Source organism: Hyla sarda, chromosome 1 (assembly GCF_029499605.1).
Source record: "Hyla sarda isolate aHylSar1 chromosome 1, aHylSar1.hap1, whole genome shotgun sequence".
In the NCBI taxonomy this organism is placed as follows: Eukaryota; Metazoa; Chordata; class Amphibia; order Anura; family Hylidae; genus Hyla; species Hyla sarda.
The window spans coordinates 357,315,880-357,336,275 of record NC_079189.1 but is presented as its reverse complement, the minus strand read 5'-3'; the positions used below and the strand labels follow the sequence as shown (position 1 = coordinate 357,336,275).

Genomic DNA, 20,396 nt, shown 5'->3' with positions numbered 1-20,396 from the left:
GACCCCACTGCTGACACAGAGACATAAAAAAAGCAAGACTACATTTTGCTAAAATGAACTTGAGTAAGCCAAAATCCTTCTGGGAAAATGTCTTGTGGACAGATGAGACCAAAATAGAGCTTTTTGGTAAAGCACATAATTCTACTGTTTATGGAAAACTGAATGAGGCCTACAAAAAAAAAAAAAAAACAGTACCTACAGTGAACTATGGTGGAGGTTCAATGATGTTTTGGGGTTGTATTGCTGCACCTGGCACTGGGTGCCTTGAATGTGTACAAGGCATTATGAAATCTGAGGATTACCAACAGATTTTGGGTCGCACTGTACAGCCCAGTGTCAGAAAGCTGGGTTTGTGTCCAAGATCTTGGGTCTTCCACCAGGACATTGACCCAGAAATAGATGGCAACAAAGCACTGGAGAGTTCTGAAGTGGCCAACAATGAGTCTAGATCTAAATCCCATTGAACACCTGTGGAGAGATCTTAAAATTTCTGTTGGGAAAAGGAGCCCTTCCAATAAGAGAGACCTGGAGCAGTTTGCAAAGGAAGAGTGGTCCAGCATTCCGGCTGAGAGGTGTAAGAAGCTTATTGATGGTTATAGGAAGCGACTAATTTCAGTTATTTTTTTCCAAAGGGTGTGCAATCAAATATTACGTTAAGGGTGCCAATAATTTTGTCCAGCCCATTTTTGGAGTTTGGTGTGACATTATGTCCCATTTGCTTTTTTTTCCCCTCCCTTTTTTGGATTAGTTCCAATACACACAAGGGAATAAACGTGTATAGCAAAACATATGTTACTGCAATCCTTTTCTATGAGAAATACTTTATTTTCTAGAAAAATTTTCAGGGGTGCCAATATTTACAGCCATGACTGTAGTTTGTACTGCTTTATGAGTAGCCATATTTTAAAGGCTTGTGTACTTTGCTTAAATTGTACTGTGGTTGGAATTGTGACCACCACTAATTCCACCATTGAGATATAGTCCAATATTGTACTGTATCTGCTTTACATACTGGCATCAGCCAAACTGTCAATCAACCCATGACAGTGCGCGTCATCGCACCACGAGGATGCTGCCGATCTGCAACTGCCGAACAGAGAAGCGCTGCAGTCCACCTAACTGAATCCCATCACCATCCGCACTGCGAACCTGAGAGACAGCTGAGTCTCCAGCAGCGCTCTCTCTGCCAAGAGATCCGGGACGTGGACTACAACTAAAGTGCATCACAAGGTACGACATACCTACCTATACTATTGATTCATACTATCACAGTGCAGATAGAAAGTTTACCTAACAAAGACAGTGCTGTATTTCATACGGCTGGATCAGGGAACCGCTGACTTGTCATTTTATATACCTGGATCAATACCACCATATGGAACAGAGTTCTAAAGAGTGATCACTGAAATAAGACACAACGTAATATACTGTACAGATCACATCCAGGTTGGACTTACCTTAAGTGTGTGGTCTCATGTTTTACCTTTTTTTGTTTTCTTCTAATTTTTACAGTATCATTTTTAATCCTTTTTGCCCCCTATTATATTTGTATTGTATGCTATTCTGTGTCCCTGCTGACCCACAAGGCTCCGGTGAATCACAAGACACAATGCACATTATCATGTTATTTTAAATATCAATGAATTACAATTGATTCAATATTCACGACCCTGAGCCCCAATTTCTTCTTATTTAGCCTCTTTTCCAAAACTGTGGGTATAGGTGTCATTTGGGCAGCTCTTGTCTATAGGTTGCTAGCTTGACAAGAGCCTCTCCAATAACCATTTTTATTTTAAAAAAATCACTTAGATCTAAATCCCTCACTTTTATTTTTTACTTGCCCATATAAGTTATACCCATGAGAGTCAGATTACTATGATGTGCTAACATTGACCCAATTTCTTTGTCCAGCCCTGCCCTTATCAAGATTGAGATACCATCTTTCCCCTCCCACCCGGAGATGCCACATATAGTCCTAGTTTAAAATCCAGCCACCAGGAACTTCTGGGCCTGGGGCCATACTGTGAGGAAGCAGTGCATGGGTAGTTCCTCTCTGACTATGCATTTCTTGCTCTCTACACCTGCAGTTTTATACCTGTGACCCCCTCTCCCCTGAGGTAGCAGAATCTGGGGGAGATTGTATGGACTGATACCTGCTCCAAATGGGCCGCAAAAAACAACTACAGAGGGATAAAGGCCACTCTTCAGGTTGCCAGGGCTGCAGAGCAAGTATGGCGCCCTCCCCAACCCAAGTTGCAAGTCTTCTCCAGTTTGTTCAGAACAAGATAAGGGAAAGGGTGAGATGGATGTTGCCCAGCTGGGCATTGACTATGCCTTGATGGCTGCTGAGGTAATGAAACACACTGCACCCACGGTGCAGACACTGTTACAGCAAGTGCAAACAACTGTGCAACATGGCATGCCGTTTTCTGTCCTGGAGAACATACTGGGGGTGATGGGTGTCATGGCGCTCTGCAACATCTTCCTTCACTGGAATCAGTATGCAAGAGATTATGGGATAACGTGGAAGACCTAGAGAACTGGTCCTGCCGGAACAACTTGCAGGTTGTGGGCCTGCCTTTAATATGTCCTTGTTGCCTCGCTTACTGGGCATTGGTTACTCATGCAAGGTGGAGAGGGCTCATGGGCTTGGCCCTGATTTGAGACCTGGACACAATGTCTAGATACTGCCTGGATTAACAACGTTCCAGACCAAGACAGGTGAAAATAAAGTACCTTGATTTTTACTGACAAAAGTGGCTATCCTACAGCTTTTCACCAGCAGAAGGAAGGACTACAATAAAATAACTTTTCTTCTCATCTTTGGGGACTTCTCGGCAGAGGTTACTAGGAAACGTAAGCTGTTTACTCCTATCTGTACCACGCTGGTCTGCAAGTAGCTTGTCCTGATGTATCCTGCTGTCCTGTGGGTCTTCTTCCCTGACAGCTCCCTCTACCATTCTCCGGCTGAGGCGCAATCTGGTTTGTAGCACTGCCTACAGTCTCCAACAAGACATCTGGAATCTTCAGGACGATCCTTGTCCTGTTTCTCCCCCACCCCCATGATGATTATCCAGAGGGCTGGACTCAAGATCGCCCCAGGTGCCACCCAGAGATTGCAGGGGGTACCAGTGTCCAGATCCCCCACTATCAGACATCTTATGCCCTAGCCAATGTCATCCAGGGGTGTGACAGTTATCCTTTAAGAAAACATTAGAGCTACCTGCAATCACTAAAAAAATTTCATAACTTCTGATATAAGCATTACAACCTGTGTTAAGTGTTCCCATCAGACCCAACTGTCCTTTTGACAGTTAAGGGAATTTGTGTCCTTTTTTTTTTTAATCTGCTACTAACCTTGGTCAAAGGTTCACTCGCAGAACCCAAGCGCACATAGTTACCTACAAATTAAAGCTCAAGGCTCAATAACAGTCATTGCTAACAAAATGTTAGCAAACTCTGGGCCCAAATCCACAGCATGGAAACATGGCCGTATATCACACTTTAATCTACATGCTACATAACAGTATTAGACTTTGCAGTAACATCATTGCCTGGCCACCTCCTTGCTGCACCGACCTTCAGGATCCTTGAATTTATAAGACTGGACTATAAGACTTTAATATTGCTGCAAAAAAAAAAAGGAAACGGGAGCAGACACCTGGTTAATCCTGCTGCATCGGTTTATTTCAAGTTCATCTGGAACATAGATAGGACATCACCCCAAGACACTTGCATCTTGGGGTGATGTCCTATGTTCCAGATGAACTCGACATAAACTGAGCACACACACCTGGTAATTCTGTTGCATCGGTTTCTTTTTTTTTGCCGCAATATCATAAGCATCTATGTGTAGCACTCCCTATTGTCCTGGTCTGCTAAGGATTTTCAAACCTGTTTGTTGCCTGTCAGCAATACTTCTTGAAATCCACGCAGGCAGTGCCTGGTTATTCATGTCTGTTGGCATTTTATCCCATTTTAACTCATTGAGGCATATGTACTATTGTGTTTCCATTCAAAAAAAAATGTAACCATAGGAAAATGTATTTCACTCTATTAATGTTGTGTGCCAAAGTTTAGCCAATGCACTGATTACTTTCTGCCTATTTTCTAAAATGTAAGTGTGGTTTTTAGTGTTTTTGGGTGGTTATATTCTTTTAGCCTTCTGTTTTTTTTTTTGTTTGTTTTTTTGTTAGTTTAAAAGTGGACAAGGTTTGTAGGTCCATTTCATCACTGGAACAGACTCCCATAGATGAAGGAACTATAGACCATACATATAAATACAAGGAAGTACACAAAAGAACCTGTTCACAGTCCTCCACAATAGAAAAATACAACATTGGACATACCGTACTTACAGATTTTCCATTGTTGATAGGCCCCAGAATGATTTTGTTTTTCCTACTATGGTATGTTTGTACCACCCTGATTTATTGTACTTTTGTATTGTCTTTTTTCCCCCTCTTATTGTAACACTTTAAAGCAGAAAAAAAAGACATGTTTGAAGTCTTCCACTGGCATTTTGATTATTTTTCTTGTTTACTATGGTTATTGAAACACTATAGACCGTACAACTGGTCACCATAAGATAGATTTTTTTTCATAATAAACATGTATTACAGTCTTAGTGCAACAAATAAAATAAAAACAGAAGAGAAGGAGCTTTGGAAAATTCTTGCAGTTGATGTAGCAATTCAGTCCAACAGTTAACAGAAGAGGTGTACAGCCACAAAATATAAATCAACCAATTGTCACATTAATTATATTTGGTATGGTTACCATATTTGTTTACATTATAGCTGTTGAATTACATTAAGAAAATAAAGTAGTAAATCCACAGGCAGAAAAGTCTTAGAGCATTAGAGGGTTTCCAGTACTTTGAATAAGCCATCAATATCTATGAATGAGCCATGAATATTAGTTTTGTAAGGTTCAATAACCAACACCACTGAGGTGAGTGATGGAACCATGGGGGGAGATTTATCAAAACCTGTCCAGAGGAAAAGTTGCCCATAGCAACCAATCAGATCACTTCTTTCATTTTGCAGAGGACTTGTTAAATGAAAAAAAGCGATCTGATTGGTTGCTATGGGCAACAGGGCAACTTTTCCTTTGCACAGATTTTGATAAATCTCACCTGTGATGCTTTGGGACACAATGGGAGCGGTGCTGTTACCCATAACAACCAGATTGATTTTTATTTTTATAAAGGCCTTTGGAAAATGAAAGCAATATAATTTGGTTGCTATGGGTCACTGCAACTCTGCACAGGTTTTCATAAATCCCCCCAGGGTTATAACAAAAATGTTCCAAAAAGAAAAAATCTTCCTGACCATCAAAAATGACACCCCCTATTTAAAAGAGACAGTGTGTGTGTTGTTCTTAGTAAATGGATTAGACTACATATAACACAACTTTAAGAACTACAACAGCAGAAGAAAAGTCCAGCGCAGGCGCTATGCAAATTTATTTATTTACAGATCAAACAGACATGAACCGTGTACAAAGAATTTTGCATAGAGCCTGCGCTGGACTTCAATCCCGCTATGAGATCCACAGCAACAAAAGAGGAGTTATTCCTGTCTGGGTGGCAGAGGAGGCAAGGGGGTGAGCAGATTACTATTTGCATGTGATAATTTAAAAGCTATATTTATTTCAGCCCCCCTCTACATGTTTGGCCATGCACAGTGGCTTTGTCCAGAGACAGCGGGCATATCCCTGCTACCTCTGGACAAAACCACTGTGCATCGTAAAACATGTAGAGGACACACACTTGACTAAGTGTGTTATTCTTTTTTTTTTTGTTTCTATAATAATACTGATAAAGCTTGCAAGATTTTAACCAAATCTTATGTATGGTAAAAATGGGCCCTTAAATTACTGTAAACTACCAAAGTCAGTCATTGAGTTTAGCCCTCCATTTCATTGGTCTATGTATTTGACTCAGGCCAGAATGCAACAACGCGCCAATTTTTTGAGGGGGGGGGGGGGGAGACACATACACACATAATGCAGAAAACAATAGCAGCTTGTGCGTAATTGTGCATATAAAATTAATACCAGTTGTTCCAGAGTAAGAATGACAAATGTAATAAAAAATATACAGTACAAGTAACATTAGTTTAGCCCACAATGATGTTATGTAAACTGCTAATCCAGTGTAAAAATATTAAAAAGTCCTTATATAATGTTCTTCTTTGCATGAGAGTAGGTGAGGATATACTCAGTTCAAGGTTTCTCCATAGTTATTTTCCATGCCCCTTTAGAAAATTCAGTGCAGTTTTCAAGATCATGAAATCACCCAATTTCCAAAGCAGTAACTGCAGTGGTCCACATGTCATTGCAGTCGTAGAGTTAATTTAAATGCTTTTCCCATAATTCTTTTAACGTTGTTGCTATGGTACATGCACATAGAGCACTAAGGTGATGCTTGCACAGATCATCATCAATAGACATATTGCTTATATAAACTGACCCAGCTGGATGGAAAACACCAGTTTGGGAATCTCTGCAGTAAAGAGTCAAGCTCCGGTGAGTGTTGATTCTCTCCAAAGAAATAATGTGAAGCAGCTGCAACTGTGATTATTCCATCAATGTCTGAGACTCCATTGAGGTGTCCATCTAAACCCTGGTACTGAAGGGGGAAATAAGTCAGTAGCTATATGATATACACAAAACACAACAAGAAAAAATGGCTTAGCATGCGAGTTTATGATTTAAAATATTTTTATTACATTTTTTTCTACTCTCCTTTAACAGCCGCTAGCTGTCCCGGCATGCTGGGAGTTGAAGTTTTGCAACATCTGGAGGACAACTGTTTGAGACCACTGCTTTATAGCATAGAGATGCAAGCATTACATTGTATTGTAGGGGTGGGGCACCATTTTTCTGACTAGGGCCATTCGGATATTCATGTGATCATTCGCAGGCCATTCAAATTTAGAACCTTAAAAATTATCTGCTATATTTGGTCAGTCATTTAATCAACATTTTAAAAGGACACAGCCCATTTTGCCCTTAGGACACAGTTTTCTTTTTAGCATTTTCCTTTTTTCCTCCTCTCCTTTTTCTATTTTTTTTTTTTTTATATAAGTATTTATAAAAATGTTGCAATATAAATGAGCAAACACCACCAGTGGTGGAAGTAAAGAAAACATATTCAACAAACCCTGAAGGTCCCAGAGACCGGCACCAGCAAATAAATCAAAACTAGAACATATGAAAAATTGGTCTTGTTAAGCGGCAAGGAGTGTCTGAGACTCAACCCGAGAAAGCCCAACACAGACAGACATTTTCACAAGCACAGATCCCAGTAAAGTAAAAAAGTAAAAGCGGCTCCAAGTTTAGGGGCAGAAAATCCATCAGGGACCCAGTAACCTCCACCCCTAAATATCTTATAAGGGAAACGATCTGTACCCCTGCTTGGAGAGAGGCGGGGTGGGGGACTCGAGAGGAAAGGGCCATTAGGGATGACTTTGATTAACCCACAAGCCCGAAATCTAACTAAATCGGTCAAGTAGATCAATAAGGGACAGTAGCGAGCATCCTCTAAATATACCAGGGTGTCATCCACATAAAGGGAAACCTTCTCTACAATCGACCCCATAGGAATACCACAAATAACAGGGTCCCTGCATGTGGCCGCTGCCAATGGTTCCATCACCAGCGCCAATAGGAAGAGAGATAGCAGGCACCCCTGCCTCGTCCCACGACCCAGGAGAAGGGGAGCAGAAACATCTAAGTTAGTGCGAATACGGCCCCTAGGACTATCACATAGCAAGCAAACCCAAGCACAGAATCGTGGACCAAACCCAGACGGACCTAAGACCTCCCACAGATAAGGCCACAACACCGAATCAAAGGCTTTGTAACCATCCAGACTAACCACACCAGTAGGAAAAAGTCTTCCCCAACCACTGCTATGTTGAGTTGCAAGTGCTTCACGTTGACATTAGTGGCCCTACCAGGCATAAACCCAGTTTGGTAAGGATAAATAATAGGGTCAATGACCGCATACAGTCGAGTAGCCAACACTTTAGCCAAGATCTTAATATCAACATTCAGAAAGGAAATGGTCTAGAATCAGGCAGCAATGGATCCTTTCCAGCCTTAGGGAGCACAACAATCAGTGCCTCCCTCATAGAGTCTGGAAGAGCATAATCAGCAGCAGCTATCGAGTTAAACAATCTAAGGAGTACAGGGGCCAGTCGCTCCTCATTCATCCTATACCAATCACCTATCATCCCATCTAAACCGGGGGTCTTTCCATATTGAAGAGCACGTATGGCCTGTTCCACCTCTTCAACCATAAGAGGGGCATCAAAACGCCTGCACCTGGGCATGACTAAGTGTGGGAAGGGACAAGTCACGCAAAAAGAACAAAAATATCCCCCTGACAGGGCAAAGAAGGGGCAGCATAAAAAGAGGAGTAGAAGTCCCGAAAGACATAGTTGACCAACCGGGGGTCTATCACCACAACACCATCACTACCTTTAATATAGGGAATAAAGGCAGCCGGGAAACTAGCCCTCGCCAAATACGGCAACAGTTTACAATTTTTATCTCCGAATGTAGCCTCCCTATCCGCTAACCGCAACTGGACCCTATCTTTTTGAATGACCAACAAGGATCTCTGAGTTTTGGACTATGCCCAACCTCCCCGCCTTTTAAAAAGGAAATCTGTCAGCCTATTCACCCACACTAGACCAGTACACTGGTTTATAGTTTGGTTGTACAGGAGTCCAACGAGGGGTCATTTAATTATCTCCAGTAGGTCCCGAGATATGTTCCCCAGAGATCCTCTGCTAAATTCAGTGAATCACGCTCAGGGGGCGGGGCTTTGCTGCTCAATATACATATTCATTGTCTGTGATTCTTCATCTAACTGTGCACGATTCACTGAATTAACCAGAGGATCTTTTATTTCTCAGGACCTACTGGACATATTTAAGTCAGTGACCTCTCATTGGACTCCTGTTCACCCACACTATAAACCAGTGTATTGTGTTTAGTGTGGGTTAACAGGCTGACAGTTTCCTTTAAGAGCGATAACTTTTTTCATTCACAGATACATGAGGGCTTGTTTTTAGTGTAACAAATTGTACTTTGTAATGCAAAAAAAAAAAGTACACCCAAAAACAAAAAAAAAACTATGGTGCAACCCAAAATTTTTTTTTGTGGGAGTAAATTGAAAACCACAATTTAGCATCTTTTTTTTTTGGGGGGGGGGGGGTTGTTTTTCCGCAAAGTGCACTTTATGGTAAACATTTTATGTTCTCTTCATTCTGTAGGTAAATGTGATTAAAACAATACCCAATGTATATATCTTTTCTAATATTGTACTAATAAAAAAGTGACAAAATCAGGATGCCTAAAATTGTTCTTTTATGATCCCTATAACTGTATATGTTTGTATACAGGGATTATAAGTTTTTAATTTATTGATTTTTATTTATTTTTTTAAACACACACACACGCACACACACACACGCACGCACACACACACACACGCGCACACACGCGCACACACGCGCACACACGCGCACACACGCGCACACACACACACGCGCGCACACGCGCACACACACGCGCACACACACACGCACACACACACACGTACACACACACACGTACACACACGTACACACACGTACACACACACGTACACACACGTACACACACGCGCACACACGTACACACGCACACGCACGCACACACACGCACGCACGCACGCACACACACGCACACACACGCACGCACACACACGCACGCACGCACACACGCTCTTAGACAGAAATTAATCCCCCCCTTTTCCCATTTCCAAAACATAAAGCATAATGTTTATAATCCCGTGTGGTGAACAGCATTAATGGAAAAAAGTACCAAATTGTAATATTGCTCATTTTTAGTCACATCACATTCCAGAAAAAGATAATTAGAATAAAATCATAAAGCGATGTAAACTTAAAAATAAAAAGTTATAGGGGTAAGAATGCAGCAATTTTAAAACACTTTTTTTTTTTTTAATGTATGATCCACAGAATAGAGAATATTCTACCGTAAAGTGCACTGCATAAAAGAAACCCCCAAATATACTTAATTTTTTTACCGTAAAAAAAAAAAAAAGGCTCTTAAAAGGCAAAGAGGAAAAAATAAATAAACTCAAAAACAAGAAAACATTGTGTCCTAAGGGAGAAATGGACTGTGTCCTTAAGAGGTTGATTAAATGTTTGACCAAAAGTTTATAATTTTGTATGGCCTATGAATGATCACATGAATATCCAAATGGCTCAGTCAGAAAAATGGTTTCTCTATAAATAGATTCTCTCTTTTCAATAAAACAAGTTTAAAAAATAAAAATATTCATATTCACAACAATAACCATTTCTACGCAGAAAAGAAGAGTTTGGAAAGCAGTTCTGTGTGTGCACAAGTAGAAATGGTAACTACAGATGAGAACAATACTAGTAAAAGTAAATAAAATCAAAAAGATATTCAAGTCTTTATTCACCTGGGATTATTACTGATCTGTAAGCAAGCCGTACATGTAGCTCCAAAACAGGACTGAATTCTTTCCAGGGAATGCAGAAAAACCTTTTCCATTGGTTGCATTCCATAAAAAGAGACAAGAATGAATAGCTACTTACCTTAACTTCAATCCAGAATTTCCATGCAGGAGCTTGTAGTCCATGGGAATAATATATAAAATAGTCCCCACCATTGCCACTTACTGGTATGCCATCACCCAATGACCAGCTGGACAGCAGACAATTTTCATGTGGACGGATATACACAGTTATATGGCTGGGTCCTAGCAGAAAGAAAAAAAAATATAGTATGAGAGAGACAATACAGTGTTTATCCAGACTGTAAAGAAAGATCAATTGTGGTTATGTTAAAGAATGCACTACACTTTGTAACATTAGCAAATAATAATAATTATGTTCAATATAATTATTTTCTCCTTTTATTTATATTATGAAGAAACGCTTATAAATGCATCAATGTACCTACCTTTAACTTCAAAGTTCATGCGTATAGAACCCCAGGGCATTTCTTCTCTCGATTCCAGTTTAAACTCCATGTCCTCAGAGATTGGAGGATGAGGAGCAGGAAGGTACCAATTTTTTCTGTTGATAAAAAAAAAAAAAAAAAAAAATGTTGAATCTCTCTATTGGATAGATCAGTTCAAAGTTGCTTTTTTTTTTTTTTCAAGAGTTTTTTGTGCCGTGAACACTCAAGAATAAGGAAAACAGCAATTGACAGTAATGCAAAAAAAAAAAAAAGTGTACACCGACCCAACCGGCACATAAGACCACAAATGATAGAGAAGCGCATTACAGGACTGGCATCACATCACCACAGTACAAAAGATTAAAAAAAGAAATGCCACAACACAATAACAACCATTCAAAACAAACTTAACAGAAGACAAGCATATAAAGTTCCATGCTCAATAAATGAAGGTAAGGACAGCAGGAGTAGTCCTAAGAAAGGAGAGAACTGAACGTATAGAGAGAATAGCACAGAAGGGGCATAGTGGAGGATGTGGTGACTGAGAGGCCTGGACCGCACGCAGCCACCATGTCGAAAAGGTCTAGGGGGCTACAGGACGTAAAGAATCGCAGAGAGAGGGGGCGTGGCTTGATGCCGAAGAAGATGACCACCTGATCTGTGTGCGCCCGCTCCCTGAGGCCATACACCAGCTATAATTTGTGGTGACCTGCCGGTACCTGATGGGAAGAACCTCCTGCAGGTTGCCGAAAAGAATCTCTGTGCCCCGACAGTCTTCTGCTCCCCCAGCGGGCATCCTCTGTTTCCTCCAGCCGCCATTACAGGACCGATGCTCAGGCTCTGCTCCCGTTCTGCTGGAGCTCCCCATCTCAGTGCGGACGTACTCCCCCTGCTGCTCCGTTGCGGTCTCCAGACCTCGGGCGTTCTGCGTCCTTGCAGCTAGTCCCTCCAGAATCCCTGCTAGGCTCCATGGACTCCAGTCTGCCTGCTGAGACACTGCCTTCTTCCTCACAGCCACAAGCTTCCTCCACAACGAACGCTGCAGCGCTGCTCTCCTGGGCCGGACCGGGCTCTCTCCACTGCAGCATCTTCTTCCCTGGCAGCTGTATCCATCCACCAAGTGCGTGGAGCGGCGAGTCCTTCTCCTGGGCTAGTTCCCTTTGCATTGGGTTCCTTGTCCTCCTCAGCCCTAGCCTGCAAGTCACCATCTTGGGCCTTCATTGTAGGTGGGACCCCATCCTCACCTGGCTCCCCTTGGCACCCACCTGCCACCCCTGCCTCAGGTGCAGCAACCCTGCCTGCCTGCTTCTCCTGACCCTCCAGCTGAGTGGACTTTGCCACCAAGTCCTGCATTTTCCTACTCTCAGGAGGGTACTGTCTGCAGCCCCTCGCCTTCCTGCCTTCCCAAACCCCAAATGGCTATGGAATCCAGCCGACAAGTTGGGGGGCCCCTCATGACACCCTGGGCTGCCCGAGAGAAGGCTGACATGGACTGCTCTGGTGTCCCTGCTGCATCCCAGCTCTCCCTAACTGGAGTCAATTTCTTTCACAAATACCCACGAAGGAGGATTTTCGCTCCTTCATTGCTGAGGTTAAAGACACCTGCCAAGCAGAGATTTCATCCCTGCACCAAGACTTTCAAAATATTTCTGGCAGGGTTGAAGGACTAAAGGCGTTCCATGACTCCACCAGGGCTTACATTGCTCCACTTCAGTCTACTGTGTCCTCTCAGGCAGACCTTTTGAGCGAACCTCCATCTCACAAGATCAAACTAGACAAGGCCCACTAGGCTTCTTCTGGTGCCCCAGTCTTCTTCTGGTGCCCAGAGAGACGTGATTTAGCTGAAAGTCATTAACGCAACAAAAAAGGCCATAATGGTGAAAGCACGCACCCTCAGGGACTTTGACACTCATATCCAACTTTATCAGGATCTCTCTTTGACCCTACAGATGGAATTTTCCGTTTGCCCTCCATGCCAACAAAGATGGATGCTCTGCTGTACTACGGTCCTTCTCAGAGCTTCCGGCCATTTGTTCCACGCTGGATCTCCCAACCCCCCACCACCACCTCTGGTGTGGCAGCCTGTCCACCAGAAGCGCTCCTCTCATGGTCGGGGTCTGCAAAGTCCTCCTTCTGCACCTACTTGAGGGGACTACTTCCCCATTGCTGGATGCTATCCTGCCTGGTTGCCTTACGTGGACCCTGCTTACTGTTGACTTTTCTCTTTAGTGTGAAACCTTGCCTGTTTTTTTGCATTTTTGAGATTCATATGCCGACTGTTTATGATGGCCTGTATTTATGTGTTCGTGGTCACCCACTGAGGTTTCCTAGGTGTTCTCCTTACCCTGACCTTAGGGGGAGCCTCCACAGTTCCGTGCCTTCCTTTCTGATGTTGTTCTTCCATTTCCCCTCTGGCAAAGAGAATATTTCTTATGGGGCAGTTGTTCACCCCCCCCCCCCCCCCCCCTTCCGTAGTCTTGATTTGCCTCTTTGGCAGTATAGTCATTGGTTTATACTCGGATGTGTTATTTAGGCGTTTTGTTTTCTGTGTTATTGTCTTTGTGTCCTGTTGTGCCTGTCCTTCCCCTACTTTTGTGTTTCTCTTTTTTTCTTGTTTCTGTTCTTTTTTCAGACTCGGACGATGGCTCTTCGCTCCTGTACGGCTGTCTACTTCCCCTATGGCTGTCTGCGCTCCCTCGGGAGGATGGGCGAGTGTTCTTTTATTGGCATCTCTCCTTTTTCTTCCACCAGAAGAGTCTTTTGCAGTAGCAGTTGGCGATTCTGGGCGCTGATGTAGTGTTTGTTCAGGAGACGCGCTTTGACCATTCTGGCTGCTTTATGTTTCTCCACCACCTCTATCCCCAGGCATTCTCAGCCTCCTCTGGCAGAAAAGTAGCGGGTGTAGTGATCCTCATCTCCCGTTCCTGTCCTTTACAGGCATCCTCCTCTTTTGCTGATCCTGTGGGGCATTTTGTTGTAGACTAGGGTACTATGGGAGGTAAACCTCTTCTTTGTAATGTTTATTCCCCTAACACTTCTCAAATTCCTTTTTTGCGTTGTGGCTAGGCTGCGTAAAAACCCTCCTGCAGCCTGGCTTCTTGGGGGGAGGGGGACGACTTCAATCTGGTCTTTTCGCCCTCTATGGACCGCCACTCTCTGGTTTCTCAACCTCCTACTTCGGACCAGCTGCATCTTGCTTCTATTTTCCGTCGTATTGTCCGCACCGCCTCTCTTTATGATCTCTGGCGCATTAACCACCCTACAGACCGGACCTTTACTTTTTATGCTCACCCCCACAGATTGCATACGCGCATTGATTACTTTTTTGGCAACCTTCCTATGGTGCGCATTTCCAATCCTAGGTGCTTTCATTGGCGTCTTAATGACTCCTTGCTAAAATCTCCGCCCTCCCGGTATTCCATTCCAAGCCTGTATTGCTGACTATTTTGCTACTAATGAAGGGTCGGTTTCATCCCAGGCTATCATTTGGGAGGCTCATAAGTCTGCGGTGCGGGGCCTTTGCATTTGGTTTGGGTACCCATTTGAAGAAAGATGCTTTGGCTCGCTCTCGGGAGCTTCGAGCGGCGATTGCTCAGTTGGATACCTTGTTATTGGCTTCCCTCTTCCTTTTGGTGCTGAGACATCTGTTGGCGGCACGGTCTAAACTTCGTGATCTGGCGCTTCATAAGGTTGAAGGTCAGCTACTAAACACTAAGCAAAGGTTCTACAAGAAAGGCAACAAAGCACATACTATGTTGGCTAGGCGATTGAGAGACCGTGCAGCTGCTCAAGCTCCCTCTGCTCTGAAGAGCCTTCCCTATCATCCTGATGATATTTCTAGTCTTTTATCGACTTACTAGTCTAAACTTTACGCTCTCTCCCCTTTCAGCTGCACCCGACCCGGGATAGCTTAATGCAGTCTTGGATGCCTTTCTTTCCCAGTGCCATCTGCTGGCCCCTACGGCAGCTGATCGTGCTACTCTGAATGCTATCACTCTGGAGGAACTGACAGAGGTCCTTAAGTCTTTGCCTGCTGGTTGTTCCCCCTGACCCAGACGGCTTCACTTACCTATATTACAAAACCTACTCTTCTTTCCACCTTCCTCGGCTACTTCCTGTTTTTAATGCTTTCCGGGGGTTTATACCTTGCTGCCAGGGAGGTGACAATACGAGAAGAGTGGTGGGCCTTATTGACTTGATCAACGGACGGTCTGAGCAGGCCCTGATTCTTAGTCTATCAAAAGCCTTTTCTGCTTCCAGGATAAGTTGGTCTTTTCTTTTCGCTACACTCCAAAAATATGGTATCACGGGTTACTTTCTCAACGCTCTGCGAGCCTTTACTCTTACTGCTTCTCTCAAACTTCCTCATGCTTCTTCCCCGGCTTTCCCTCTGTTTAATGGCACGCGACAGGGCTGTCCGTTATCGCCCCGATCTTTGCAGTGTGTATCAAACCCCTAGCTGCTATGATTCAGGGGGGATCCGGACGTCCCTGGGGTCGCTCTCCATGGTAGGGAATTTAAAATTTGCCTATTTGTGGAGGATTTTCTTTGTACCCTGACCTGCCCTTTACTGTCTCTTCCTAATCTCTACAGGATACTTCATTACTATGGTGAAATGTCTGGGTATAAGGTTAACCTTTCTAAATCTGAGGCTATGCCTTTGAATCTCCCTGTGTCCTTGTCTACTCTCCTTCGTGCCAATTATTCCTTCAAGTGGTCGCCTCTGGCTTTGAAATATTTTCGGGGTTCTCCTAACTCCCCGCTATAGTTCGCTCTATTCTACTAATTTCTCCCCCCCCCCCCTCCCCTCTTCAGAGAGCTGTGGGCCCTTATGGATAAATGGAGGTCTCAATGTATCTCCTTTTTAGGCTGTATTGCGGCAGTCAAGATGACTATTCTCCCTAAATTGCTGTATTTTTTCAAGACCCCTCCTGTCCGTGTTCCCCTATCCACCAAATCGCTCTTTTCAGTCAGCAATATTCTGATTCATTTGGGATGCTAAACGCCATTGCCTACCGATGTCGGTAATGATGGCTAGTCGCTCTATTGGGGGGGGTGGCGCTGGTTCAGCCGAACACTCTTTGGCATGTCTCCTCTCCCTTCACCTCCTTAGGTGTAGAAGGAGAAACCATGTCTTTTACTCGCTATACTTTGGGATACTGTTCACGAAAGTTCAAGTTCTTTTCCTCTTCCTCCCCTTGACAATCTTTTCTTTACCACCCAGACTTTCTCTCTGGACTGACCTCGGGTATGGTGCGGGAGTGGGGCCCCTGGGGGTGTTTTCTGCTGGGATAATGTAGTGGACCCTGTGTCTCCCACTCTGTCTTTTGACCGGCTTTTCTCTCACAATGGCCTTCCCTCCTTCGAGCGGCTTTATTATCTGCAACTTAGCCATTATATGTCCTCTAAATTGGGATCGGCTGTTGTATCTGTGCCCACGACTAGGTCGCCAGGTGAAGGGGTTGCTTTATGATGTGTATTCCTTGCTTAATGTCCCTCCTGATGGTGCGGCCCCTTCCCATCACTGTATGAGCCATTGGGAGGAAGTTTTGAACGATACCCTCTCCCTCCCTCAGTGGAGGATTATCTGGAGAGAGCCTCTAAATCTTCCATCTGCACAGTTTACAAGGAGACCCAGTTTAAATTGATTATTGTATGGTCTTATACGACTGAGTTGCTAACTAGGCTCAACCTGGCTATACCTCAATGATGGCATTGTGAAAGTGGGTCTGCCTTTCATATCTTTTGGTCCTGTCCGCTTATTGTAGATAATTGGTTGGGGGTGCAGTGTCTGATAAGTAATATTTTGAGGGTGGTTGTCCCCTTGGATCCTAAGATTTATCTCCATTTTATCCTAAGATTTATCTCCTTTTAAATATATTTTTCAATAGTTTTCAATTAAATGTAACATACAATTTATAAACAACCCCAAGTCTCCCCCCCCCCACCCCCTCCCTGCCAGTACCAAAATAACGATTGGTCCATAAGACAGGGTGTATAAAGAAACAATAGGAGCAGTCCATTTTCTATAGATCATAAAACATAAGTAGGAGGGTGAGGAGTATCCCCATAGAGAACACCAACACTGTAACAACACAATCACAAACATAAACCAACCATTCACACACACACCAGAACACTTCCTAGGAGCTCACCAGTTATTCAAGTAACTTCAGTAAGACCAGAAGGTCTCACGAACCAGAGGATCTGTGGAGACATCCAACAACATCCACGGCCCCCATACTCTATAAAAAAAAAAGATTTTGTGCATCTCCGACTTACGTACAGGGCATGGCAGAGGGGAACATACTGATTTACTAAGGCGATCCACCAGGACAGAGGAGGGGAGGACACATCCTTCCAGGCCATCACTATGACTTTACGTGCACAAAACAGGCAAAAGCAGATCAATATGCGCCTATAAGAGCCCATCATCAAACCATTAATAACTCCCAAAACAAACAAATTTCTGTCGTCAAAACAAGGGAAAATCCAGATGATCCAACAGGAATTGCATCACCTCTCTCCAGAAGGGCACAACACAGGAACCATTCAACACCGCATGCAAAAAAAATGCCTCTCTCTCTCTCTCTCTCTCTCTCTCTCTCTCTCCCACATCTGAAACAAACATCCGACCCTGAGACCCCCATGCGATGCAGTCAAATGGGAGTATAATATAAATGGAGAACAAACCTGGATTGAATGAGCATATCTCAGGCACTAACCACCATAGGATAATACGTCTTAACCCCTTCCTTCCACATGCCTACTGAAACACTAGGAACATCCTCAACCCATTTCAGCTGTGCAATAGCAAATGCATCTGGACCCACCGATTGCAATAAAGCATAACTGAGTGAGAGGCTTAGCCAGGTTGGCAGTTCCCAGGAGCAACTCCAGATCATTGAACACATGGGAACCTTCCAGGGAACTAAACTGTGCAAAAACCGCATGTCGCAACTGAAGATACCTGTAATGGGCATCCTGAGGGACATGAAAACGGTCTCTAAAGTCAGCAAACGAAGGAAAGACAGTCATCTCCAAACAAGTGCATAGCGAATTTAATTCCATGGGAGCTCCAAAACCCGTCCGCCTCCAACTACTGCAGGTGTTCCAAATGAGGATTACCCCACAGGGGTGCTCAGGGAGAAATCACCGGCTGAGGGAAGCACCTGGAAACCACCGACCAGACTGCAGACACCATCTTAATAGGAGACAGCAAGGATGAAGAGGGAGCATAACTGTACATTAGTGAGTGTCTCATAGGAACCCTTGAGAGCCACCGCCAGAGCTGTAAAGGCATTAGAGAGATCCAGGTCAATCCACCAGGCCACGTACACCAGCTGTGAAGCTAGAAAATAGTTATGCATATTAGGAGCTGCAAGTCCTCCCTCTGCTTTGGCACCTGGAGCAGTGCCTGTCACAATCTCTGAGGTTTATTCTGCCAATAGAAGGATCTCAGAGCCCTGTTCAGTTTATCCCCCCTCTAAGGGGGAATAATAGGGGACAAATGAAAGAGCTACAGAAATTTTGGGAGGAAGATCATCTTGAAAATATTAACCCTACCCGCTAGGGAAAAGGGTAAGGAATCCCATGCCTGTAAATACATAATAGTGTTACCTAGAAGAGGGTCTAAATTAGTTACATAGGTCTTTTTTCAACCTTATGAACTGAGTTCATAAAGTTCAACCTATATCCCTAATGAGTCCCTACAGAGTTGATCCATACTAGAGGTAAAAAATCCTCATACTAGAGGTAAAAAATCCTTCCCGACTAAATATGGCAGCAAAAATTAATCCCTGGATCAACGATCTGTCCCTTTAAATCCAGTATACATAACCAGCGATGTTATTACTCTCCAAAAATGCATCCAGACCCCTTTTGAACTCTTTTACAGAGTTAACAATGACCACCTCCTCCAAGAGAGAATTCCACAGTCTCACTGCTCTTACAGTAAAGAACCCCCGCCTGTGCTGGAGTAGAAACCTTCTTTCCTCTAGACATAGAGGATGCCCCCTTGTTATAGATAAAGTCCTGAGTATAAATAGATCATGTGAGAGATCTCTGTACAGTCCCCTGATATATTTATACATAGTTATTAGGTCTCCCCCTAACCCTTCTTTTTTCTAAACTAAATAACCCTAATTCTGATAATCTTTCTGGGTACTGTAGTTCTCCCATTCCCCGTATTACCCTGGTTGGCCGTCTTTGAACCCTCTTTAGCTCCACTATATATCTTTCTTGTACACTGGTGCCCAGTACTGTACACAGTATTCTATGTGTGGTCTGACTAGTGATTTGTACAGCGGTAGAATTATTTCCTTGTCGTGGGCATCTATTCCCCTATTGATGCCCCCCATGAATTTATTTGCCTTGGCAGCGGCTGCTCGACACTGGTCACTACAGCTAAATTTACTATTAACTAAGACTCCTAAGTCCTTTTCCATGTTAGTCGTCCCAAGTGTTGTCCCATTTAATACATAATCACAGCCTGGATTTTTCCTCCCCATTTGAATTACCTTACATTTATCAGTGTTGAACCTCATCTGCCACTTCCCAGCCCAACCTATCCAGATCCATTTGTAATGGTGCACTGTCCTCTATAGTGTTTACCGCTTTACAGAGTTTAGTATCATCTGCATAGATTGCTACTTTACTCTTCAACCCCTCTACAGGGTCATTAATGAAAATATTAAATAGAATAGGACCCAAGACTGACCCCTGTGGTACCCCACTAGTAACAGTCACCCAATCAGAATAAGTACCATTAATAACCACCCTCTGTTTCCTATCACTGGGCCAGTTACTTACCCACTTATACAAATTCTCCCCCAGGCCAATCCTTCTCATTTTATGTACCAATCGTTTATGTGGCACCGTATCAAATGCTTTGGAAAAATCCAGATATACGACATCCAGCTATTCCCCCTGGTCCAGTCTGGAGCTCACCTCATAAAAGCTGTTCAAGTTAGTTTGACAGGACCGATCCCTCATAAAGCCATGCTGATATGGAGTCATACATTTATTTTTTATCAAGATAATCCAAAATAGCATCTCTTCGAAAACCCTCAAACAATTTACATACAACAGAGGTTAAACTAACAGGCCTATAATTCCCGGGGGTCACCTTTTGACCACTTTTTAAATATTGGCACCACATTTGCTATAAAGTCCTTGAATATTAAAAAAAGGGGGTCTGTCTATTACGTTACTTAATTCCTTTAGAATACGGGAGTGAATGCCATCTGGACCTGGTGATTAACCCAGGAAGAAGTACAGTGCCGCCTACAAAAAATCTAAATGGACAAGATAGGTGACCTGTACTGCGGAGATTACCTTATCTCCCCTTATTTCATCTGGCATTTCATTTTCCTCGGTGAATA

The 20,396-nt window shown here is 43.4% G+C and overlaps 1 protein-coding gene and 1 long non-coding RNA gene across 3 annotated transcripts in view; one reads left to right on the top strand and one right to left on the bottom strand.

Annotated features, from left to right (window-relative positions):
• Positions 1-855: 855 nt before the first annotated feature.
• Positions 856-20,396, top strand: part of LOC130274098 (uncharacterized) — a 49,525-nt gene continuing 29,984 nt past the window's right edge. The window contains exon 1 of the long non-coding RNA XR_008844240.1: positions 856-1,230. This is a non-coding gene — a long non-coding RNA (uncharacterized LOC130274098). The remainder of the gene's footprint in view (positions 1,231-20,396) is intronic.
• The window catches only part of ERMP1 (endoplasmic reticulum metallopeptidase 1), an 87,412-nt gene continuing 71,526 nt past the window's right edge, over positions 4,511-20,396 (bottom strand). The window contains exons 13-15 of one of the 2 annotated variants that reach the window (XM_056521976.1): positions 11,014-11,129; positions 10,647-10,810; positions 4,511-6,634 (exon numbers count right to left, since the gene is read on the bottom strand). In XM_056521976.1, coding sequence (XP_056377951.1) covers positions 6,446-6,634; positions 10,647-10,810; positions 11,014-11,129 — 469 coding nt within the window. In that variant the 3' untranslated portion in view covers positions 4,511-6,445. The remainder of the gene's footprint in view (positions 6,635-10,646; positions 10,811-11,013; positions 11,130-20,396) is intronic. The other variant, XM_056521985.1, reaches the window with a different exon arrangement.